The 25,443-nt window shown below is 35.3% G+C and overlaps 2 protein-coding genes across 2 annotated transcripts; both read right to left on the minus strand.

Moving 5' to 3' along the window:
• Window positions 1-426: 426 nt before the first annotated feature.
• On the minus strand, window positions 427-16,978 carry LOC140801401 (phosphatidate cytidylyltransferase 4, chloroplastic-like). Its single transcript, XM_073156505.1, has 6 exons — window positions 16,339-16,978; window positions 15,251-15,441; window positions 10,963-11,087; window positions 7,801-7,934; window positions 3,758-3,873; window positions 427-1,039 (listed from the first exon to the last, which is right to left on the minus strand). The coding sequence occupies exons 1-6, from the start codon at window positions 16,881-16,883 to the stop codon at window positions 948-950; spliced, it is 1,203 nt and encodes a 400-aa protein (XP_073012606.1). The 5' UTR covers window positions 16,884-16,978; the 3' UTR covers window positions 427-947.
• A 2,889-nt stretch (window positions 16,979-19,867) lies between these two features.
• Window positions 19,868-24,596, minus strand: LOC140801475 (uncharacterized). The gene is made up of 6 exons (XM_073156630.1): window positions 24,380-24,596; window positions 24,149-24,283; window positions 23,921-23,977; window positions 22,173-22,235; window positions 21,195-21,266; window positions 19,868-20,227 (listed from the first exon to the last, which is right to left on the minus strand). Exons 1-6 carry the CDS (start codon window positions 24,527-24,529, stop codon window positions 20,063-20,065), a joined length of 642 nt encoding a protein of 213 aa, XP_073012731.1. The 5' UTR covers window positions 24,530-24,596; the 3' UTR covers window positions 19,868-20,062.
• Window positions 24,597-25,443: the final 847 nt, after the last annotated feature.

Genomic DNA, 25,443 nt, shown 5'->3' on the forward strand with positions numbered 1-25,443 from the left:
TTAATCACGTATCCATGTAGTACTTATTGAACAAATTTTATACAATACTCGTTGTTATGAACATCATGGGCCACTCAATCAAAATGATTGTTTGACACAATATGCATCAGTTTGGGACAAAGTGATTGGGCGACAATCGCATTTTTTTGTTGTTGAAGATATCAAGTTAGGTGAGATGAAGTTGAGGAAAGGCTCATATCTGTGATCCTGGGCAATTAAAAAATAAATTACAAAATTATGGGGGAATCCTGTGTTTCTATAGATCATCCCAGTGGCAGAGACATCTTATCCACCTTGCTCATTACCAGCAGTTGATGGTTTAATTAAGACAAGAAATTTTCACTTACAGAAGGTAAACACAACTATACCAAATAGTATGTAAGAGCTGTATCGTCAAACAATGTGGCATCACAGACATGAGGCAAATGCAAAAGAATAGATGCCAACGATTGAACCTTGGTGGGGTTTTAAACAAATACAAATATTCAACACAATTTAAATAGATCCATCATCCTAACTGCAGTGTCTGAACACAGATTGGTGAGTGCTGCCACCAGCTGCAGGATGAAGCATATACATCTATTCCATCATTAAGTGAAAATGGTAATAAGATACAATAATAATCTACCAAGTTCCTGAAGGTAAACTCGCTGTTTGCATCAGGCTACCATACTTACATTCGACGAAAATTGAGGAGCAAAAGAAACAAAAAATTTCAGGAGCTGTGTTATATACACTAAAAAAATCAGACGTGAAGAGTGGGTGTGCAACTCAAACATCAGGGTAGGATCAACACCAAATTTGTCTCCGATACTCTCCTGAGCTACCATGAACCAATGCAGCATATCCATGATAGAAAAGCTGGTCCCTTTGGGCAAGCTTGTAACTCATCCTCTGAATTCAAGTGATCGGGTAATCTGAACCTACTATCCTGATGTTTACAAAGGTCAGACACCAAAGAGCGGTAGGGCAATCTTTACAAATGAGTAACAAAGTGCCCCTGTGAAAACATAGCTGTCCACTCGATCAAGAATACCTCCTGCATGTATCAAACAAACCAATATATTAATATTTGTGCATTAATTTTGCTTTCCAAAAAAACAATACATTGTGATCAAGGATTGTCATGGTGACCAAGAGAAGGCACCGATAAGGAGGCTGTAACATCTGTAAGTAAAGTTCAAATAAATGAAATTGGTGATGACAATATTGTGTACATGTACACTGATAGGTCTTCTCTGCCAAATTTTCTAAATTTCGGATGAAATATAGGTCAAATTACAGACAAAAAAATTTCCTAATAAATTACAGACAAAACTAAAAGTCTGACAAACTAGGCATAGGAAAGTGAGTGATAAATTAATGAAGGGTAGATTTTGTAAAACTACCTTTTAATAGATTACAACATGCAAATTCTTCTAAAATTAGGATGCAATTTCAGTTCAAATTAGGAAGAAATGAAAATTTATCAATTTGTTTACCCCAAATGAGAATGTCTGGGAGAAGAAGTATCAACAAGTGAAAATGATGACCATTTAAGGTAGATTGAAGAGATACCTTTTATGGTTTATTTTGTATGAATTCCATTTATATCTTGATGCAGAATTATATGTACACTTGGGAGAAAAATGAAGCCCCATAATTGGCAGCATATCAAGTTATCAACAAAATGACAGGCAAATGCAGGAAAAGAAAGCAAAATACTCAAACTGAAAGTGTAACTTTATGTCCCATCATCTCCCCCTAATGTTTCTTCTTCTCTTTGTTGATTTTTTCTTACTTTAAAGGTCTCAGCATCACTCCAGAGATTTACCATGTGGCAGATGCCAGTCTATTGTAATGCACATTTCAGCAGAACAGTTTTGACGTGATCAGTAAGGTTCCCACTTTCTGGGCCGAAGGATATAGATCCAACTTAATGGAGATAATGAGAGACATAAATAAACAGTTTTTGACTTTCTTCAAGATTTGGCCCGATTTGTACATCTCCACCAGAAATACATAATGCTTTAGCAACTACACGAAAATGCATACCATGATTTTCTGTCTATCAATAACTGCATAAATTGTGAAATGCAACAACTTTGCATAATCCAAAATCCCAAGAACCCAAATGAGGGAAGAATCCATATCAGAGTTGCTATTTAAATGTGAGTGAAATGCATAGCAAGTGATAGTAATCAACGATGGCCGTGCCACAGGCACAGACTGTGCCGACTACCGGCCGGCACGGCACAGCACGTGCCGTAAGAGAGAGAAAAAAAAAGATATACTCACCTTCATTTGCCATCGCCAATCGCTGCTCGCCTTCGCCGTCGCAACGGCAAAGGGTAACTTGACGACGAGGTCAACGGCAAACGGCAAACGGCAAACAGCAGAACTATTAAGAGGGGTGCCGTGCGGCACCCCTCGTGCCATGTGCCGGTACATCGCCGGCACGACCATCCATGATAGTAACTAAGGGGGCAAGGAACTTGAAGTACTTGATTGTCTTGCGCCTTGCAGCTCATAATAAAAGTACATAAACACAGGAAATGCCGCATAGCAGAAAAATAAAAAAAATAAAATCTGAAGTCCCATTACAAAAAATTTGATTAATCCCTTACATTCATTTAAATTGAAAAATAGAGCTAAACTGACTGACTTCTCTCCAGAAGAATATGAGTCAATCAAATTTCAACAATTGAGTCATCGATACACACCAAGATCATCTTATTACTTATATGGTATCTAAGGTACAGTCACCAGCCCACCATCTAAATAGGTATCTGATTGTTGAACAAGAAAGGGCAAAGATTACTCTCAATCCCTTGTGTAAAATTAGGAGCTAAAGTCGACAAAGATTTTACTACCTATAATTTACACAAGCTATAAGCATGAGTTTGATGCATAGATGATAAAGCAATGACCCAAACTGCACTTGAAGGTAATGATTTTTGGTTGATATTTTTTTCACCAGAATCAATATCTTCAGAAAAAAATAGTCATCTAGGACATAAAATATAGCTCTTCAGCCCAGAAGGATGTGAGCCCAACAGAAAGCTAGACACCGAAACAAATAATTCTCAATTAAGGAACAAGTGAAATATCAGGCTTTTCAATCCAGAATATGCTGACCAGCAGGGGTCCTGTTTGCTGGCACAACAATCAGTTGTCCAGTAAGCTAATCAATCAGATTTCTAGTTAGAAGAGAGACCTGGATCAGCCCCATGTAAATCTAGATTGGGAAAAACCAACTGTTCATGATCTTATAAAAAATATTAAATAATATATAGAAGACACTACCAACAAATTTAGAACATCTAAAAGACACTTTTGCCACATGTAACCTCTTTTCCTCTCCGCCTAGCCACAAAGTAGAACTGCCTTCCCCACCTAACATCTAAATCTCTGCAGCTAACTTCCTCTGTTCTTTCCTTCAATCAAAGGCCTCAACATAATCTACCACATGGCCACCACCTCATAATGCTCCTAATTCTCATATATAACCTGTTCTGTCAGTGCTCCTTCAATGAAATGATAAAAATTCTTTAAACCATCCATTATGCATCACCAACAATCTTACAAGTCTAGAAGCCTCATAAGGTCAATAGTTATTTCATTTTCTAATATTGTGAATGATAAAATGCAGCAACTTAAGTTTCCTGTTGCTGGTAAATGAAGTTCAACAAAAATCAAATTTTCTAGGAAAGAAATTCACATATTTACAGCAACCAATAGAATAAATATTGAAGACTTGCTAGAAGATAATATTTACCATGTCCAGGAATGAGAGACCCAGAATCTTTCACACCAGCATCACGTTTGATCATAGATTCAATAAGGTCCCCAAACAAAGAACCCACAAAATTTAGAACTCCAAAAGCTGTAGCACTGATGTCGATGGCATGGTTAGGCAATAAACCAAGTTGTTGTGTAAGTTTCTGATACTCATGCTTATAAAAGATTAATTGTATACTCAAATCAATAAGAATGTTATGTAGACAAGAATTATGTTGAAGCTGCTTAAAATCATAAAGTAGAACGAGTAACATTCGAGTAACAAGTGTAAAGACAGAGTGTGATAGAATACGTTCTAAAATGAAATAGTATAAGCAAATATATATGGGCAAAATTATACTATACACAGAAAGTAAACCAGATATAGGGATATAGGTTGAAAAATCAAAAACTAAACACCAGAATTACCAGAAAAGATCAATAGGCATATATGAAAGGTGTTAGGTTTTTATTTGTTGGCAATTGTGTACAAAATATTCTAAGTATATTTTTTCATGTATATGAGCTTTACACAAGTCTAGAATATCTCTGGTTTGAAGAATTGCAAGATTATTCGAGAAATGCCTTCGAGTTCACACCGCGTTCACAAACGCGTTCGAACACGGTGCGTTCACAAACGAGTTCGAATGCGAAATCTGCGTTCACACAGACAGAGAGCCGCGTTCACAAACGCGTTCGAACGCGAAATCTGCGTTCACACAGACAGAGAGCAGCGTTCACAAATGTGTTCGAACGCGGGTACTGCGTTCACACAGACCGAGAGCTGCGTTCACAAACGCGTTCGAACGCAACCTGAAGAATTCAAGCTGTCGCGTTCGAACGCACTCGAGCCCGTTCGAACGCACCAACAAAGTTTAAGAATATTGGACTTTCGTGAGTACGGATAAGACTCGGATTTGGCTCTATCTTGAAGATCGTGAGTACGGATAAGATTTGGATTTGGCTCTATCTTGAAGATCGTGCTTGAAGATCGTGAGTATGGATAAGATTTGGATTTTGCTATATCTTGAAGATCGTGAGTACGGATAAGATTTAGATTTGGCTATATCTTGTACTTTCGTGAGTACGGATAAGATTAGGATTTGACTCTATCTTGTACTTTCGTGAGTATGGATAAGATTGGGATTTGGCTCTATCTTGGAGATGATATATAAGGATTGTGAAACCCTATCTCTAGTGTAGTTGAAGAAGCATTATTGAAGGAGACTTCTTGAGGCTACATCGGTTTTTCAACTAACAAGGTTCCACTAATCTACAAATCTTAATCTTTCGTCTTAAGGGCTATCTAGACGAAAGATCAATCTCGAGGGTTACTGAGATTGGACTTCAATCACGAGAAGCGGTGAATCGTGGGTTCTAGCGAGCAAGACTGAGAGGAACAAAGTCGTTTGGATCGACGGGTTGTTTTGAGAGTTAATCTTGTAACTGCTACTATTTTATTGATTGGTTTTGATTCGAGTTTGGATCCGTGGTTTTTTCCCGTTTGGGTTTTTCCACGTTAAAATCTTGGCGTTCATCTCTGCTTTCGTTCTTAATATTTCTACGGACTTTTACTTAAGCGAACGAGTGATATCATTGCCTAGTATTTAGATACATACTTGTGTCTAGGGGTTTTTTCAAAAGGTCTTCACTCGGAAGTTTCTAGAGATCATAGCCTTTGGAATTGGAATATTTCAAAATGTCAGTTTGGGACTACCTAAACCAACATGAAATAAGGTCCAAAATTTCTGATTATTTATACTTATACCTTTATAATATTATGCTTACAAGGTCTCATTCGATGGCTATATAATGATTCATGTTATCTAAGCTTAAGTTAAGCTAGGCATAACTTTTTAGCTTATACCGTGTATTAATGTATTATAGCTGCATTAAGCTTTCATTAATGTGTACACCATAATTTTTGGACCTTCATAGTCTAACCTCTGACTTTTTCTTTTCAGTGCCTCAAAAACATCTTCTTGTTAATCTGCCTAATGAATAATTACTATACTACACTTGTGAAATTACTGAAATACCTTTATGCCCCACCAACACCAAACTATATTGCTCTACCCTAGGGTCTAATATATAAGGACAATGATAGTTAGGGAATTTAAGCTTAAGTTGTTTGAAAATACAAATATGCTTTTTCCTATGCCATTAAGTTAGTGAATGTTAGGTCAAAGTTCAAGGTGCATCGAGGTAATAAAAGTGAAAGGCATGAAATCCAACTATGAGTGTCCAAAAAAGCAGGGTGTAAACAATAAAAAAAGGAAAATTGAAGGGTGCTATTTATAAATTTTTCACCAATCTGACTTGCTGCACTAAGGCTGTTTCCAAGATTTGAACCAATGACCTCTTGGATGTAAGGGCAAGCCTTCCAGTCACACCAAGTGACAACCTTAAAATATAAATATAGATTTAATTTATATATATATACAGATAGATACTTGAAAAAACAGGCAGACTAGAAATGCACACCTTGATTGTGATCTAAAGGATTGAATTCCTAAGGATACAACGTATCCTTAAAGGTTTGTCATTATGTGGAGAACGATAACCTGATTCGGGTGGAGAAATCCACATGCCGCAGGTACCGCTTCGGAAGAAAAGAAAAACGAAAATATGCACGCTATCAACTGAATTGTTTGTTGCTTGTTCTTGGGGAGGAAAGGGACAGAATAGACAGTCCTAAATGAAAGAATAACTTAATAATATATCACTAACTATAATCTATGTTTCAAAATAAGAGAAGCCTATTGGATTTTGTTTTCATGTTTAATGTGTAGATCAGGATCAACCGTACAATGTTGCTGCACATTAGCATCATAGTAGTATAGTATTAAATTCTGTACAACACTTTCCATACAATGCGTGGGTTTGTGAACTCAGCAAGATCTTTTATTTTCCTGTAATTTAGAAATCATACTGTGAAGGTAGTTGCTGATTGAGAGGATGCTCATCAAATTCAATAAATTCACATATTTTAGATCATACTGACCAAGTTACTTGCATGAGCTACAAGTTATCTCATACAAACCTTTCCAAAACAGTATGAGGTCAGCTAGAAAACATTTCTACATTAAGAAGACCCTATGAAGAAGTGACAAAACTTTTATGAGTAATTGTCACCAAACCATCATTCTTGAAACAGCTTTTCTTGAACTACCGGCAAACAAGCATAAGATTGACTTGCTATTCAAGATTAAAAATGCTTATTGATAGAAGATTCAATAAAATCATTTCATAATACAGAAGACAAACAAATTATTTAGGATAATGCTACTATTCTTTTAAAGCTATATATTAGCACTTATTTAATGACTGTATGCATAGGTATCTACTAATTAATTAGTCTTTGAGCTAGCAAACTAAGTTAGACTAGATATGGGTGTTGTCAATGTTGAATATCAACCCTTAGATAGGAAATTAGCAGAATTTAATAGATTCTCAGTGTCTTATGATAATAATAATCATCCACTTTGGTGGTTATCCAAATTAATAGGATATGCTGTTTCCACTTTGGACACTTATTTCTTTCCTATCTTGGACAAATTCACATTCTATGCCATAATTCATTCCAATTTAGATTCCCAATTGTTTCAACTGAACATGTAGAAGTCTCCCTTACAAGGATTGGATCTTTACATGGAAGCCTCTAAATTACAGGAAAACTATTTGAATTGGATTTAGTTGATGAATAAAGAGATGAATTAACTCTTCTAATGCCTATTGTGCTTCTTTTTCATGTGAGAATTTTCTCATTTTTTTTTCACATCAACATTGATAACAATGAAGAAGACACAAAAATTTCAATGTCACCAAAAAAGGGAAAACATCTCAAACAGTTGCAGTAGAAGTGCTCATCATGATAGAAGCAGTAAGTAAATGATAAACACTTTCAAGAAATGAAAAGTTTGAGACCAAAGTTAATAGTAAAGAATGAAAATAAAAGAAGAATAAGCAAAGTTCACGAACAATCTAATCAATCAGAAACTTGATGGCATCAAAACATTGAGTCTGTTTCTTGGTGAGTACCTTATTAAGGATGTAGGCCAACAAAGAACCTTTGCTAGTAGCACTGTGACTATTATACAGCCAGTTAAACCAGCAAAAGCTCCCTCCAAGGTCTTCTTTGGACTAATGTTAGTCAAAGGTGTGCTACCAAATGCCTGGATTGAAAAGAAATAAAGAGTAGAAACTAGAAATGTTATCAGATTAACCATATAATTCAAGACTCAATACAACAAACAGTTGCAACAAATAAGAACTGAGAGATATTCTCCTTTTGAATTTTAAGTGATGTTACACAGCCAGCAACCCTTGAAAGTCAAGAATGTACTCAATAAGCTTAGATAGAGCAAATCCTCTCCAGATATCTACACGATATGAGAATATACAGCCCCATAAAAGAACTGCATACGAAAGAACTAACAATGACATTTAGACACACAAAGATATACTAAAGGTCATCAAGTTCTCCTGGCAGGTAGAAACATATTCCTGTTGCTCCCTAAAAACTGCGCAAAAGATAGCCCCCTGCATAAACACTAGTTTGATCTGATCTACAGAAAATTCTTTTCATACTATTATTTCCTAACTTAAGTGACTTAAGATAAATGCAATAAAGAGGTCTAATAGGCACTAGTGACTACATGAATTACTAACTGAGAGAGACCCAGGTAGCTGGCGACAACTAAGGGGTACTATTGTTTAGTTATAACCTTATAACAGCATCACTAACCCTTAGTTTCAGTATACTTGCTCTTGATAATGCTTTTATGCCATCATCGTGCTTGCTGCATTTGCATCCCTCTGATATGCTTACAATGCCTCTCAAGCGGAACCAACCAAATCTGCATGCAAGTTTCTTTCCAAGATCTATGAAGAGGAACTATGTATTTATTGAGATCACAGGCAAATTTTTTTCTTCTCTCAAAAAGATATATTCCATCTTCTTAATTTTGGGCAATGATACATGGATTTTCTTGTCAAAGTAGACAAACAATTTCCCCAATTTAGCTCCTAAACCTAATGATTACTTAACATTTTTCATTAAAATAATCTATAGTTCTCAATGTTCTAAAAGTCATTCAGCGAATACATGGTGATTGAGAGGTTTCACAGCGCCTAGCCGATAGTGGGTGCAAAGTGAGCCTCAAGAAATTTTTCTAATTTAATTTTTATAAACTATCGACATTCCATAAAACAAGACCATAACTATGTAATTAATAATACATCACATCGAATACAAGCAAAAGAGAAGAATAAAGGAGTCACACCAAAAAAAAAGAAGTATAGTTACATATATCAAGAAGAATATCAAAAGAGTCAAGAGTTTGAGATAGCATCAATGAAAATGAAAGTAAGATTTCCTAATATATAGTGCCTAAATAATTTAATCTAAAGAATAATTAAATTAGTTCATTATATGCTTCTTAGATTCTTCAACTATTTGATCATTGTCAATATAAGCCTAGAAGTATTGGAGTGAGAAGTGCAGCAGGAACCTTTTATATTAGTCATTGCATTGTAATGGAGCCATGAGAAGAGCTATATTATGAACCTTCGTATTATTCTTCAACTGAATTATAAGATACAAGTTATTTTGGATCAAGGTTCGAAAAATTGAGATCGACCTACCGAAAAAACGATACGTATTGGCCAGATCGGCCGTATCGGTCGTCTAGATCAGATCGGACTTTTTAATTACATAAAATTCTAAATATTATTTATAAATGCAGACAAACTTCTAAAAATTTAGAAAAAAGTTTACTAAAAATAAGAAAATAAAGAAAGAAAAACTATGGTGCAATAAAAATTAAAAAGAAGAAGAGATTAGAAAGAGAGTGAGTAAAAGAAAATCAAACAAAAGAAAGAAAAACCATGGTACAGAGAAGAAGAAGAAAAGAAGAAGAAGAAGAAGAAGAAAAGAGAAGAAAAAGGGAGAGTGGAAGAAATAAAAAAACTAAGAAAAATAAAAAAATATATATTAAAAATTTATATATCAGAGTTCGCCAGAGCTAGATCTCTCTGTAAGAGAAACAATGGTTATATGGTAAAGAGAAAAAAAAAAGTGAAAAAAAGAATGAGAATAAAAGAGAGAGAAGAATAAGTAAGAGAGAGAGAGAGAGAGAGTTCGGATCAGTCATGGATCGGGATCGGGTTCGGCCGATCCGGCAAACCATGGTTCGAGTTAGTAAGCTCAAATATTGTATAATAGGTCATCACCTGCCATTGTGACTGTTGTAGCTCGCCATGTTCTAATCCGCTATTTCCCATCGCTATACTAATAGCATGGTTGTGGAAAGGCAAATCCACCATAGCAGCCGCTATGAATTTTTTGGAACAATTTATACATCAATGTCTTGAAAGGTGGTCGTGGTATGTGGGCGGTCACCCCATATAGAGCCTAGGCGGTATGGGTGCCAACGCAGTCTTAGACTTTTTTAATATATAAAAAAATAACAAATAATATATGATATATAAGATATAATATATAATATATATAAATATAAAAAAAAATTAATGGTGCACTATACCAAAATACAAAATAACATTATCACAATTCACAATCATAACAATAAATAATCATTAGCATATTCGTATATATGATATAGTCATAAATCATAAGCATGATTCACAATTCACAAACACATGATTCAAAAACAGTCTGAACACCATTCCACCTTCAAATAACAGTTTAACACACTACTAAAAAGTAAAAAGACATCAGCAATTTAGCGGTAATCTACTAAATAGAGAGAGCGAAAGACTAAAAGAACCGAGAGAGAGTGAGAGGAAGGTTGCAGGTGGTAGTCGGTGGGGAGTCCAAGAGTGAGAATAAAATAGGGAAGAGTGAGAGTGGGAGAGTAACAATATTGTAGATGGGAGAGAGAGAGAGAGAGAAGGTGGCCCCCGGTGCGGGAAAGTGAGTGAGATTGTGATTGAGAGAAATATTGAGAGTCAGCCCTAGCCAAGGCGGCCACCAAAACTAATTTTGAAAACATTATTATACACCAATACAATCATCAGAAAGGGTGGAAAAATTTGATAACCGCAAAAAATAAGAATTCAAAGAGTAAGATACTAAGATATACCAACATAATACTACTTTCAAATACTTTTATAAGCACCTAAAAAATAAATGTGCAAAGGCATGGAAATAATCTAATTTATCAAAAAACATCAAAAGTGTACCTTTCCTCCTAGAAAAGCAAATGTGTCTGCAGCAATTATGCTACTAATAGATATAAAGGTCGCAACTAATCCAACAGTCCAATGAGCCGGTCCACCAAGAACAACTGGCCAACAGTGCGCTAATTCTGCTAGGATGCAATGTTAAATATGTAAGGTTGACACATTAAAATTCTAATATAAGAAGATAAGAAAATCAATACATAGGTAAGTTCAAAGAAGAAAACATATTTTCAGACATGCACCGCATTTTGAAGGAAAGGTATATTATCAAAGAATAAATAAATAAAGCTAGAAATACAAAGTAGACTGGTACAGTGAACTTGTTTCTCTATATATCCCACAAAGATATAATTAAAACTAGCCCACACATAAATACATACAATGACGACCGTGTCGACTATTGTTCTCCGGTTGGCATGAGGTGTGTTGATGTGATCCAAATTAGACAGACCACCTCGTGGACATTAGACTAATGGCATGAGACATGAGATATTAGGCTTATGGCTTGAGTCACTTATCTAGTTAGAGGGTTAATTTCAACACTTAGTTTAATTTATTTTTTACTTACATTAATCGAGTCAGTTTATTAATGGACTTAATATAAATTGTGGAATACAATCTGGATTAAGAATGTTCTGATGAATTGATCAAGTTCCTCCACCCACCCCCCACCCCCCTCTTCAACCACAGGCACAAGCCATTATTGGCCGCCAGTTCCTCCATCCTTTGCTCTATCAAACCTTCCCTCCTCCTTAGGCACCAACCATCTTCTCCCTCATCTTCTCTTTCTTAGCAAATTCAGCCACTGCCAGGAGTTATCCACATTTTGGCCAATTTCACCATCTTCCAGTCAACCCATCCATCCCGCTCCCTAACCTTTAATTACCATTTTTATCATAACTCTCTATCTACCCAGCCAAACATCAAGATGTTGGATTCATTGGAAAGTTCCCTTCCAGGCTTCAATATATCAAAATTTTACAAAGTTTCAATTGGCAAATCTTCCAGAACATCACTCGAAAGGTCTGCCATAGAATCTGCCACCAGCCACCCACACACCACCACCGCTGCCTCCAAATTCATCCTTGATCCCTCATCTTCATTCCACCACCCCTCACTCACCCTAGAATACCTTAGCCACCCTCTGAACCACCCTCCATAACTCATTCACATCTTGAACTCCACTAAGGTCTAGATTCCACCACCGACCTAGATCTTCCCTTATGTGTGCTATAACGGTATGCAATCCTTAAACCTTATTCCTAACTTCTCCACCAAAACCTGCCGCCACCCTCTCCCTAAACCTCCTCACCATTACCCACATCCTAGCTACTAGGCCCCACTACAAAATAAACCGTGCACATGCACATGCAAACAAACACTCATACATATGAATGTATAAAAAGGGTGTCCCAATGTAGAAGGCTACAAGTTACGCAAGGTTTAGGAGAGGAGATGTACAAGGGTCTTACCCTCGTTTCCGAAGAGGCTATTTCAATATTGAACCCTTAACCTCTTGGATGCAAAGGAAAAGCCTTACGGTCATTTAAAGTGTTGCCCTCTCTCTCTCTCTCTCTCTCTCTCTCTCTCTCTCTCTCTCTCTCTCTCTCTCTCTCTCTCTCTCTATATATATATATATATATATATATATATATATATATATATATGGGAGAGGACGTTGCTAGCTCCATCATGAGATTTAAATAATTATAATAGAAGGATGACAGCCTTCAATTTAGGGATGAATAGAAAGCCCTAAAACAAATTGTGGTCATATTTCTCTCCCTTTTGACTATTCTCTTGGCCCTTGTTTACTTTAGGATTATCTTTTTTTTCCTCTTCTAGTTTAGGAAACACTATTCTAGATTAGAAAGCAAACATCAAATTATTCACACTCTAGATTAAAAACACTATTCAAATTATTCTATACATAAGCCCAATTATATTTTACCTTTATTTTGACTAAAGTTATTTCAAAAATTCTTTCTTCAATCTCCTACCACCCACCTATCTCATTTCACAAATCAAAAAATTTCATTCAATATTTCCACCTATTCTCTTCTTACTCAGGTATGCATTGCATACCTATAAGCTGTGAAGTATGGATACAGATACGGCAATAAGGATACAGATACGGCGATACGGCAATACGGATTCAAAGATACAATAAATTTTTACAAAATTGAATATGGATATGGCATAGATATGCAATAAATAAATTAATAAAAAATATATTTTTTATCTATTATCAACCAAAATAACGTACGGTGAAAAGTGAATATCACGCTCCAAAATTTCACAAAAAAACCCTAGTTTTCTCCCACTGCAGCCAAAAGTTCAATTCTATACCAATGCTCTAAAAATGCATATCATTATCCAAATATTATATTGTATACTAATAGTCTACAAAGAGAAGAAAAGAAAACAGCAAAGAGAAAAGATATTATGTCTTCCTCAATTTTCTCCCACTCCAGCTTTCAAAGAAAAAAAAAGATCTCTCCCGCTGCAGCCAACTTCAAGAAAAGAAAAAGGAAATTAGTTTTCTTCCTTGTGAAGGCTAAGAGAAAGACAGGAGCGAGTGGAGTCGAATCCCAAGTCAAATCAAGCTTGTCAAAGTCGAAGCGGTGGTTCAGCATGATAGAGAAGCGCAGGGAGAACGTGAGAGAGGGAGAAGTTCCTATTGCAATCGCGAGAATGTGAGAGAGGGAGGAGTTCCCGTCACAGTCGTGAGATTGGATAGGGTTCTAACGTAATGGAGAAAGGAAAACATGAGATTGGGTTTTTCTCCTCTTAATTTATTTATAGGGAAATTACATTTTACCCCTTTGTATTTAGATCTAAATTCTCTTCACCCCCGTACAGCTTTTTTTGTCACTTTAACCCACTGTGGCTATATTCAGACAAAAACCATTATTTTTTTCATCATATTTGACCAAATTAGAGATTGTGTTTGAAGATCCACATTAAAAACAAAATTGTAAGGAATTTGATAAACTTTCTAATGCATTTAAAATAATATTAATCGGATTTCAAATAACAAAGATATGACAAATATTTTAAACAGTTGAATGTTTTTATCATATCTTTATCATCTGAAATCTGATTGGCATTATTTTAGATGTATCGAAAAGCTTATTCAATCTTCTACAATTTTATTTCTAATGAGGATTTTCAAATTCGACCTTTAATTTAATCAAAATTAAAATATGATGAAAAAATTAATCTTTTTAGTTTAAATATAATTACAAGGGGGTAAAATGACACAAATAAAATTATAGTGGAGGTGAAGCGAATTTATGTCTAACCACAAACGGGTAAAATGTAATTCCCATTTCTTTATTTCTAGTTAACCCTTAATGGGTAGTAAAATGGGTTAACAGGTGGAAGCTTTAAATTCGACTCACTAAAACCCAAGACAACTTAAAAACATATCAGTGTTGTATCCTACTTTATTAGAGCCGCATAAAAAAGTCAAAAATTATTTTTTAAATTCGAATATTTCTTTAACTATATCTAATACATATCGGGTTGTATCGGTATTTGATACACATTGGATACTAGTAGGAAGAGGTAAACAAAGTTTCCATGCTTCGTAGCCTACAAGAAATGAGAACACTTAATTTGAATTTAAATGTTAAATCAAGGATATTTGAATCAATTTTCACTCTTATATGTACTCTTACATTAATTTTATGTCACATCAAAGATAATTATTACTCCTCTATTCTAGATTTTAAGTAAATATTCAAATACTATATTCTAGATTAGAAGTACAACTTTAGGAGTAAGAATCTAAAATAGTTATTCTAGATTTTCCCTTAATCTCAAAGCAAATAGGGCTTTGGCTATTTCCCTAATAGCTTTCATGGAAAGTAACCCTCTTGTCTGATTTTTCTAGAAGGAACTCAGTGCCAACTTCCAAACAATAGATGTCCAGAATAACTGGTCATAAAAAACTATTAACCTTTTCAAGTGTTTCCATCCTCAAGTTTTGATATGGGCCTATGGTTGATCCTTTATCTAGAGAGGTTTGGACTGTTTGGTTGAATGATTATGATAAAAATGATGATAAGTTGATTATATATATTTATCTGAGTAACTTTTATGTATAATTATTCAATATCAAAGTTATTTTCCTTGCCATGAAAGCAGCTGCTGATAATTCTAAATCATAAAAACCTTAACTTGAGCCACTTGACCAAAAAAGAATGATAGTTGGGACAAAGAAAATTGTATTTAAATGTGTCCAACTGAAACAGAACTTGATGAAAGAAAATACAAGGCGTACTGGTGTTCAATGCAGGAGCAGCCAATCCACAACGGAGCTTAACCCAGAAACAAGGAAGATAGCCACAGTAGAACAGTCCAAACACTGCACTACTAAGTTGCGCAAAACGGGGATTCCCTCTTTGTAAAATCAATGCTATTGCAACGAGAAAAGTGGAGGATGTAACAGAAACATCAATGTGACCAAAATACCTGGTCATTCATGAGAAAAGAATTGGAATAAAATTCCAACAATACTTAAATGTAGAATATAAATGAACAGTGCTATTAAAATCATATAGTAATTATAAAAAAAGAAAGTCATTCTTAGGATAATTTCAGGTTAGTCAATAATCTAAAGAAAATGATCTAGATTACTTTATTATTTCTTCTGAATGAAGGTTCTCCCCTCCAAAGAAGTGGGACCTACAAATGCACTAAAAGATACACCCAATATATAGGAAAGGAATAGTTCTAAGCAATGTAGGCATGTTACCAAGTCTGAAATAAACAAACTTATAAAAGAATCTTATCTGCAAATCCTTAGCACCATTCAAAGTATGCCTAATCATCTCATAAAGAAACCCTTCAAAGGAATTGTTTGCAGATAAACATTCTTCGCATATGATCAATATGATAAAGTTTGAATGTATGACAAACTTATGTCAAATGTTCTGAAGCAAATACCATAGTCCTTCCTTGAAGGAAAAAAAAAAACCTTAGACTAGCATGAGGATGGTGCACACCATTGAAGAGATATGTCAACCTATATAAATTTATTCATATTTATACTAGTGCAATGTTTGATCCTTTTATAGCAACAAAGAAACAAACAAGAGTAGCCTATCTTGAAACCAAGTAATTGTCAGAACTCTTGTTTCGCACATTAACCTCTGTTCAATTATCATATCCCAGGGTTTCATAATATGGCTAATGGTTCTATCACAATCTACATGTCTTCTTTACTTTTTATATATAGTAGTTCTACCGAGCTCTTTCTCCAATTGCACCACTTGCACACAAATTACCACATCTCAAAACTTCAAGATGATAACAAACAAAGCTCTCATGCATTCTTCTAACTATACCAAGAGAAAGAAAGAGCCTTACAGTGTGAGTATGGGCATGAGAGCACAGATGACTGAGCAAACCCTAGACACATATCTAGGCGGCGGCGTCATCCCTTCCGATATCCCCCTACTCCTGACCAATTCAAAGTACTCCCGAGCCGCCGCGAGCACCGCGGCAGCGATCAATAAAGTGAACACCCATCCCCCGGCCAGCACGGCTCCTCCGGCCCCAAAACCGATCCCGAGGCCAAAGATGACCCTTTTCCTCAGCTGACTCCCTTTTTTCTTCTGCTCGGCCACTGCCACCTCATTAGAGAGCAAAGAAGGGGGAAGGGTGGGCTCCAACGGCAACGAAGAGGGTACCTCGAGGAGCTTGTCGGGATCGGAGGCGGCGGCGGAGGAAGGGATGAAGGCGGCGGCGGAGAGGGAGGAGCGGCGGAGGATGAGACGGAGAGGAGGAAGAGGAGGAGGGCGGCGGCGGGGGGGGAGGAGGAGGCTGGGGTTGGAGGACGGGGAAAGGGGGAGTGGAGGGAAGGACAGGAGAGGGGTGGCGCAGTGGCGGAGCTCGAGGTGGGCGGCCGCCATTGCTCCGATAGATAGATGGGGAGGAAGATGCCCCGCGGGGTAGCAGAACGGTGGATTTCGAGGTGGGATTTTATCCCTTCCTTCCGGAGGAGGAAGAAGGGATTTTTCTACGTAGTTATGCGCTAATTTGCAAATAAAATCCACTATATTTTCGTTTTCAGAAAAGAGGCCCACTTGGGGCTTTCTGTAATTAATTGTATTTAAATTATTTTTTTTTAATTTATCACATAAGTAAATTGTATACACTTTATTATAAAATTATATATATCAATTATAGAAAATCTCAGTTTTATATGCTAAAGTGGAAAACTAAGTATTATTCAATGTTTTCTTTGAATAAAAAGCTTATTTAATTTATTTTTCTTCCCAATTTGCCTTTGGCTTAAAAGAGGGAGTTGTACGGTATATTTATTAGATGCGTTTAAGTGTATATTACGATGGATCAAATGGGAGGTACTCTAATGAAAATAATATTTTCATAGAGAAATTTGCATATAGCAACTTTTCTTTTAACGAAATTGTGAATTACACCTTATATACTGACTATTTATAAATCGAATCCTATAATTTAATAAATATGTGCAGAAAATATTCTGAGTTAGATTTAAACTAACACCTTTATTAATTAGAAATATTTTATTTCTAAAATATTTAAAATGCCTAAAATGCTCTTAGTATAGGTTTACCTCGGGAACGATTTGGTCTAGCTTGACCCTAAGATTAGGCTTGCGGGACGAGAACATAGCCATGAAAGACAAGGGCCGCAAGCCGACATGGGTCTCACTAAAGAGAATGGCAACAATGGGGTTGGGGTTGGAGTTAGAGAAGAGGTAGACCTTAATGGCCTCCCCGACCTTTTGGCTTACTCCAATGGCGGGGAGGAGGTGGGTATCAAATTTCGATTTGGACCCACATATAATATCTATTTTAATTCAAATTGCCAAAAATTTTCTCTTCTTTTCTTTTTATTTTGAAAATTTGCACTAAAAACATATTTTATTTTCGATTTTGTCACTCAAGTCTGTTTTTAGTTTCCTTTGCACACATACGAGGTATTTTCTATTTTTTCTCTTCAAATTTACTATTTTGTCATTTAAAATCTCATTAAATGCAGACATAACACTCTAATATAAAAAAAAAATGATATGTACTCTTTTGTTAATTTTTTCTTCTCCTTTTCTGATGTTGTTTTTCCTTTTTCTTTTTCTTCTACAGCTTCTTCTATCTCTTAATCTTTTTTATACAATTATATATCACTAATTTTTAAATAATAAAGTAAGAGGCGAATCAAGTAAAATAATCATGAATATTTTTATAAATTACATCCTATATTTTATTTATTGGTTGATCCACGCTCCATTTTTAAGGATTTTATAATCTAAACCTCTATTTTTTTTCTATAATTTTTATTTAACACATTGATATTATTTTGATTAACTAGCATGGACCACATTATTATAATACTCCCACCACCTCTCATCTCCTCTACCCATCCCCTAAAAAAGACATAGATAATTTAGGTATTTAAGATTTTTTTTGTACATTATAATATAATATTCTTTTGCTGGTACTATATGAGAATTATAAGCAAAAATAAAAGGTCGGGTTATAAAATTCTTAAAGACAGGATATAAATCACAAAATATATAAAATATTGGGTGTGATTTATAATTATAATTAGTTAAATAATCAAAAGCTTTATAATCATTCTTCAAAAAAAATTATTTAATTTAAATTGTTTAGTCTTCTCTAAATAAAAATTAAGTTATAGTATCTTAGTTATGGATACTGCAAATTAGTAATCAATCTTTCACAAAAAAGAAAAAGAAAAAGAAAAAGAACTACAACAAGATCAAGAGTGTGTTTGATAGCTACAAAATAGCTATAAAATGACTCTCTTCTTTTAATGAACTCATTTTTTTAATTTATTTTCTACAATTAGATAATATAAAATAGAGAAATATATGAGAGTGAGTTCTACAAATACAACCGAAAGGATCAATTAAGCTGGTTTCGGACGACCGCATAGAGGAAGAGTGTGAAGAGATACAGAGGAAGAGTGCAGCAAGCGATTATATTCTTTTATATTAAGGCACACAGTCTTACCTTGGGCTGGAAATTAAAATAAAGTTTAAAGAAACTTCTGCCCCAAGTTTAGAGAAATAAAATCAACATCAAACTAGGCAACTAGCAAACCAATACATAATAACATAGGTTTCTTGGGGTAGGAGTATTCAATATTTAGCTTTTATTTATTTTATCCTTCTCGTTCGTTTAGCTTGGGAAAGGGGTCAAGAAGAGCAAACCCTCCTCATTTAAATGCCAAAGTTTTAGATCTCGGAACTCCACAGAGAAGTAGCTAATAAGAGAAACAAGCAGCTCAGCTTCAATGGCTTTCCTCAAATACGGCTTCTCTTTCTTACTAGGTGCCGGCTTTGCTTCCTTTGCGTTACGTCACCGTCACCACCACTGCCATCGGATGAGGTTTGCTAACTCGGAGATGCCAAAGAAGAACGAAGAAGAGCAGTCCGCAAGCATATCGAATTAGGATGGGAAGTTGACTACTGTTGCTTTCTTTGGTTTCCATGGAATGGATTCCTTTCTTCTTGGCTTGATCTCCTCTTCTCTTAATTGTTGCCATGTTGGTTTGTGATGTATAAAGAAGCACAAATAAAAGTCGTTGTAATTTGACCCAGTTTATCTCTATCCAATGTTTTTTTTTTCTGGTAACTTGGATTGCTATTATATCTTTTATCTTCTCCGAAAGATGCAATTTGGCTTTAAATAAATAAATTTAGGGTTCATAAACCCAGAACTAAGTGCAATAAAATCAATTTGAGTCTAAAATGTGGCTGGATTGATTTCATAAAATCTCAGCCTCTACCTTAATCACAACAACATCAAATGAAAGAGGTCTGTTGCTGCTTTCAAAAATGAGGCTTGTAGTTTGCCAATGAGTCTCCTTCACTGTGCTTCTCTGCAAATTATTGAACATGTTTGTAATCCATTCCTTTAAAATCTCACTGTGAATACCATAAAGGAGTGATATCAGTACATCACTGCAGTACTCTGGAATCAATGTACCTGCTTGTAATACTTTAGAAGATTGGCAATGAGAAGTGATAGGAGGATAAATCATTGTCCTGGAGATTAACATACACCATCTCTCTTAAAGACACTCACTTCCTCCTAATCTTAACATTCAAAGTCCACTGAAGCCTTCCCTCTGGACGGGGTATCTCCTTCGGCAAACGGAGGGGCACCTCATATTCTCCCACTGATGAAAGTGGTGACGGTAGGTGCAAGTTATCTGGGTGGATATTAACACAAAGTTGCCTTTCCACCTGGAAGAAACAAATAAACTCAAGAAGAGCAGAGTAGAATAGTAGCAACAAATCATCAATTGTGCATTAAAAACCATGAGTTACTACTTGGATCTGCTCTAACTATCAATATTTGCTCAGAGATGGTGACTATATAATAAGTATTGAGATTGAATCTCAAAACAACTGAATTCAGTTAGCAACATCTGGTACAAGTACCAAGGATGCAATGCTTTTCTAGGGTTGCATCACATGCTACAGTTACGAGAATAAGATTTTATTGTAATGCGCGTTATAATTAAGAAAACAGGCTATCTTGACAATGTACTAATCAATGTTGCCTAACATACAATGGATATAAAATCACAAGACTGGAATTGAGTAAGAAATTATGTTTGCCACATATTAACATAAAGTTTCCTTCCTTCCTCTCCTCTCTCTCTCAGGAAGAAAGTCTTTGCACACTTGGAACCGTTGATTACACCTTGGGATGAACTTTTGTGAACCTCAATGTGCACCCAATGGCTTAAAAGTATATATAGGTTTGACTAAAACTTTATGTTAAACCTTTTTCAAAAGATTTAACATTTTTACTGTTTTACACTTTTGCAGACATTGAATGCAGCTCTAGATTCGCTGAAGTGACACAAGATACAATATTTTCAACAGCCAAAAGTAGTCCAATTGAAACCAATGATTATTCAGGAAAAGGTAAAAGTCAGGCACAATGCCCATTCAGAACTGTGCAGAAGCACCTTCAGCAATTAGGATTGTTTTTACTTAAATCAAGTACCCTATATTTTCTCTAGACAAGTCACTATTCATGGATAAACCTATTTCAGGTTAGCCTGGCAAGGTTTAGCTTAAAATATATACTGAATTTGATATTTGTTAAAACAAACAATGAATGAAGTATCTAATGAGATCTCTTTTCCTCTCTTTATCCTGCAACCCATTAGAAAGATTTTGGAAAATGAAAAAAACGTACCTCAGCCACAAGTTCCTCCTTTGTCACTGGTGAACGCAATTCGTTATCAACCTTGATGAACCTCCTCAAAACCTAGAATCAAGTTCATGTTAATCAGAATTATCAGAAAATTTTACTGATATCTACTCCAAACTAGACAATTACATAACAGGAAAAATTAATCAGCTAGGGAAAGAATACTACCCAAAGAAACAACATATTTGTTAAAAATGATTAAGAGAAGAAATCATATTAGATAAAACATCGTGCACTTCTATTATGCACGTACAAACCAAAATACTAAACTCAAAATATGTATACTTTAGAAAATCAATAGGATCGGAATCCTAGGTGCCTGCATGGAATCAGATCATTTGGGAAACTTTAATGCCACTGCTTACAACGAAACTCTGTTATCACTTTTGTCCTATAACTTTGAAAGAAGCCAACCACATAATCTAGCCGTAGAAGCATAGATCTATGAGGAGAAAAAAAGGACTTAAAGCTAACCAAATGCAAATTATTAGGTGTCACCACGTATAATATGATAAAAGCAACATAGTATAAGTAAAATAAAGGTCTTCAGTTATTCTTATCTCTGGAGTTGGGACAAATTTGACCAGAAAATTCTTTATTTTTCCCTACAAATGGTGTAACTCACATACTTCCAGTTTGAATAGGGTCTCTTCAAAGTCAACATGGTAGAATGAGTTTCAAAGTATGCTAATATGCTCGACATTTGCAGCAGCATTCTTTAATACTAAAGAGACCAAATTTTGATTTACAAATCTGACCTCATTCTGATAAAGGTTGCAAGATACGTTAAGGTTGAACAGTCGAAAATACTTAGCATGCAATAAGCATTTAGGTCACTACAACCACAGAGAAAATAGTGGACCAGGATAATAGATATGTAACAGAAATCATAATCACATGAAATAAACTCCAAACTGAGATGCATTGTAGTTACAAACTAAAAAACTAACAAAAGATACTCACTAGGCGAGCATTATCAAGACGCTTTGCTGCTGCTTGATATTCTTTCATTTTATCTTCTTTTTGCTGTTCAACAAATCAATAGAGAAAATTTAAAAGCGTATAAATCTACAAAAGACCGATACAAAGCTTGTGAGTCCTCTAAATATGCATCAAGATATGTATGGCAACAATTTGGGACAAGAAATTTCCAACATGCTGAGCATACAATTGTTGACAGTTGGAAAAAAGGAAAGAAAGAGGGGTGTTTACCTGAAACTTAGTGTTAAAATTTACCAAAGGTTTTGACTTTTAATACCTTTTCGACCACAAGTTGCATTCAAAATGGTATTAAATATTTTGGTCAAAATTCTAATGTAACATTGGTAGTCAAATTGTGTGTGTGTGTAATGTGTGTGTAAGCATGCATGTGCGTATGTAAGACAGAGGAAAAATCAAGTAGCAGTATATTTTGTACAGCTAAGGAAGCAGTGAGAGTTTTAGCTAACCTCGCAATAATCAAGAGTGAAAATAGTTCAACTTTGTATGTCATAGTAAATTAAGAAAAGATAGAAGTACAATATAAGAATTTAAAGAGGATGAAAGAAAATGTATCACAATGAAATGTATTATCTTGAAAGACTCTTCGTAATAAAGCTTCCTTGTAATCGGAGGCTATATCCTCCATCATGCAATTGGTTCCATCCTTAGACTTCTAATCTCTAATACTTTCTAGTCATCTTAAATCTCAATAACTTTCTTCATTCTTTAATAGATTCAATCTCACACCTGATCTATGACAAAAATTCTTATACTATAGTGGATTACTAACTTTCTGTGTTGGTATGCAGCAGAAGACAGTACATAGTCAAATCAATAAGGTCATCTCATGATCCACATGAGAAATAAATTACGATCTACTTTCTTCAAAGTGGATCATGAAAAGTAAGTTAAGACATACTGTAACTAAGTACGAAATGAGATTTTCTTTTCCTTTTAGGGATTTGATTTGAGACAAGGGAGACAGAGAAGGAAGTGGAGGTGAAGGCAACACCGAAGGAAGGTGTGTCTCTTCTACATTGATGCAAAGGAGGGGAGCGATGCCCATACCTTGATGTGCCATGTCGTATCAATGAGTGATCGGGATGGCAATCTATGTCCCTAATTTTACATAATACTAACTTTTGCAATCCAGGAAATCATAAAGCCCAAAGAAGCCACTGAACAATTTGAAATTTGAATACCATAATTTACATTAAGATATAACAAACAAATGATTCAACTAGTTTGCAAATGAAATACCATAAATTAAACTCTGAAATATAGAAGATAAGAATTAATACCAGGAGAATTTTTACTTTAGTGATCAAAATTTAGAGCATAGATTGATTTACTTTTGAGCCAATAAACCATTAGTTAAAATGAGAGATGATTGTCCAGGAAGACCAGTACTACCTTAAAAAAAGAGAGTAAATGCAGTCTATTCTGGAAGAAGGGAGGTTTCAAGTGTCATTCTTTCACCTCCATGTATGATGCTTAATAATCTAATATCACAATAGACTAAGAAAAGGAATATCTGAAAAAACTACCATAAATTTACTGATGAAGACAAATGCCAGCAGCAGTAGAACATCAGAATGGTACATTGGCATCTTTGAAGCGAATTAAGCACATGATTTACAAGCTTGTTAAATAAAAAACTAAATCCACGCATAGATGCTACTAGAAAAAGAAGAAGCCCTTAGATGTGCTTCAAACTACTTAATCTCTACCTGATCCTTTGGAACTTCTTCCACTGTTTTCTCTTCTTCCTCCTCCCTTTGATAAAGCTGTTCAAGAAAAGTAAAATACTTTTAGAGTTGGAAAACGAACATCTTCTTAAAAATAATAAGGATTTGCAAATAGAACCTAATAAATCTATCGACTCAGTTCTTCCAAACAGTCAAGAAAAGGCATTTCATTTCTTGCAAGAACATCTCGTGGAGTTTTTGGAGCCAAACCTTGCGCTGCTCGCGGATGAGGAAGGCGTACTTGTCGATGTTGGGAACTGCGAGCAGCTTGGGCATTAGGTGGTTGCGGAAATGCCCAGGCGCGACCTTCACCGTCTCCCCGGCCTTCCCCAGCTTATCGATCGTCTTCGAACCACCAACATACCGAAACAAAGAAGCGATCAGAGGGAGGCAATGGAGGAGGAGGAGTTGAAGGGTTTCTTCGGGGGCGGGGCTTCTTACCGTGGTGAGGATGACCTCCAGCTTCCTGTAGCGGAGGCCATGGCTGGAGAAGAGGATGGGGTTCGTGATGCGATCGAAGAAGGAGGAGGAAGAGGAAGGGGAGTGGAGGAGGCGGGAGAGGGGATCGCGAGTGCGGCGGAGGTAAGCCATGAACTGCGGGGTTTTCCTTGGGTTCTAAGAGCATCTTCACACCGGGCTCTATATTTATTAAAAAAGTAATATATATATATATATATATATATATATATTATCTATTTTAAATTATTTAATAGGTTCTCTTAGTTATTATTTTTTCATAAAATCGTTGAGATCTTTTAAAATAAAACTAATATTCAATAGTTTCATAAGTAATTTTAAATTACTAATTTTTTAATTAAATATATTAAAATTAATTATATAAAATAAACATCCAAATAAGCAAAATTAATATTTAATAATAGAACAATAAATATTTAATAGTCTGGTACCATAGCTATCGGTTCCGTAACCTTCTCTTCCTTGATCTTCTGACGAACCTCTGATTTGAAAATAAATATTGCTTATTCTACTGATTTCATGTCTTTTTTTTAAAGAAAGCACGTTCATCCGGATCTTCAATCTTATTTAAGTGAAAAATTTTCTATCCTCGTGATTACGATCAATATTCAATTGCATAAATCGTAGCTCTAATATTTTTTTATTATTTTCTAATTTAGTCATCATCATTTGTTGCATATTATCCCTATAAAATTCTAATAAGAGGATAAACTCTTAAAAATATGATAAGATAAGAATCCAATAAAAATTATACAAGATAAGAATCTAATACTCATAAGAAGATAAAACTCTTAAAGATATGATATGTTACCAACCAGATCTTGAGCTATCCGTTTGTAAGATAATCCTGAGATTTTGAGGGATAGTAATCTCGGAAGTTTCAGATCTAATGACTTTGGAGTAAAGTCAATAAGAGATTAGAATGGTAAATAACCAACATTGTGGCGGTCGTCAGAGGGTGGCGAATGGCCAAGGGCGATGGTGGATGGTCGTAATATAGGGTGGCTGTTGGTGGAGGAAGGTGGCTT

This window comes from Typha latifolia, chromosome 14, assembly GCF_019914945.1.
Source record: "Typha latifolia isolate L0001 chromosome 14, TyphaL0001v2, whole genome shotgun sequence".
NCBI lineage: Eukaryota > Viridiplantae > Streptophyta > Magnoliopsida > Poales > Typhaceae > Typha > Typha latifolia.

What these genes read in the sequence shown, in the direction of transcription:
- LOC140801401 (XM_073156505.1), bottom strand. Translation starts at nt 16,883, where the DNA reads ATGGCGGCCGCCCACCTCGAGCTCCGCCACTGCGCCACCCCTCTCCTG. An exon ending in CTCATGCCCATACTCACACT is followed by an intron (nt 15,442 to 16,338) that starts GTAAGGCTCTTT and finishes ATGAATGACCAG; the next exon opens with GTATTTTGGTCACATTGATG. An exon ending in TTGCTTTTCTAGGAGGAAAG is followed by an intron (nt 7,935 to 10,962) that starts GTACACTTTTGA and finishes TTTTCAATCCAG; the next exon opens with GCATTTGGTAGCACACCTTT.
- LOC140801475 (XM_073156630.1), bottom strand. Translation starts at nt 24,529, where the DNA reads ATGGCTTACCTCCGCCGCACTCGCGATCCCCTCTCCCGCCTCCTCCAC. An exon ending in TGGAGGTCATCCTCACCACG is followed by an intron (nt 24,284 to 24,379) that starts GTAAGAAGCCCC and finishes GGTGGTTCGAAG; the next exon opens with ACGATCGATAAGCTGGGGAA. An exon ending in TCATCCGCGAGCAGCGCAAG is followed by an intron (nt 23,978 to 24,148) that starts GTTTGGCTCCAA and finishes TTTCTTGAACAG; the next exon opens with CTTTATCAAAGGGAGGAGGA.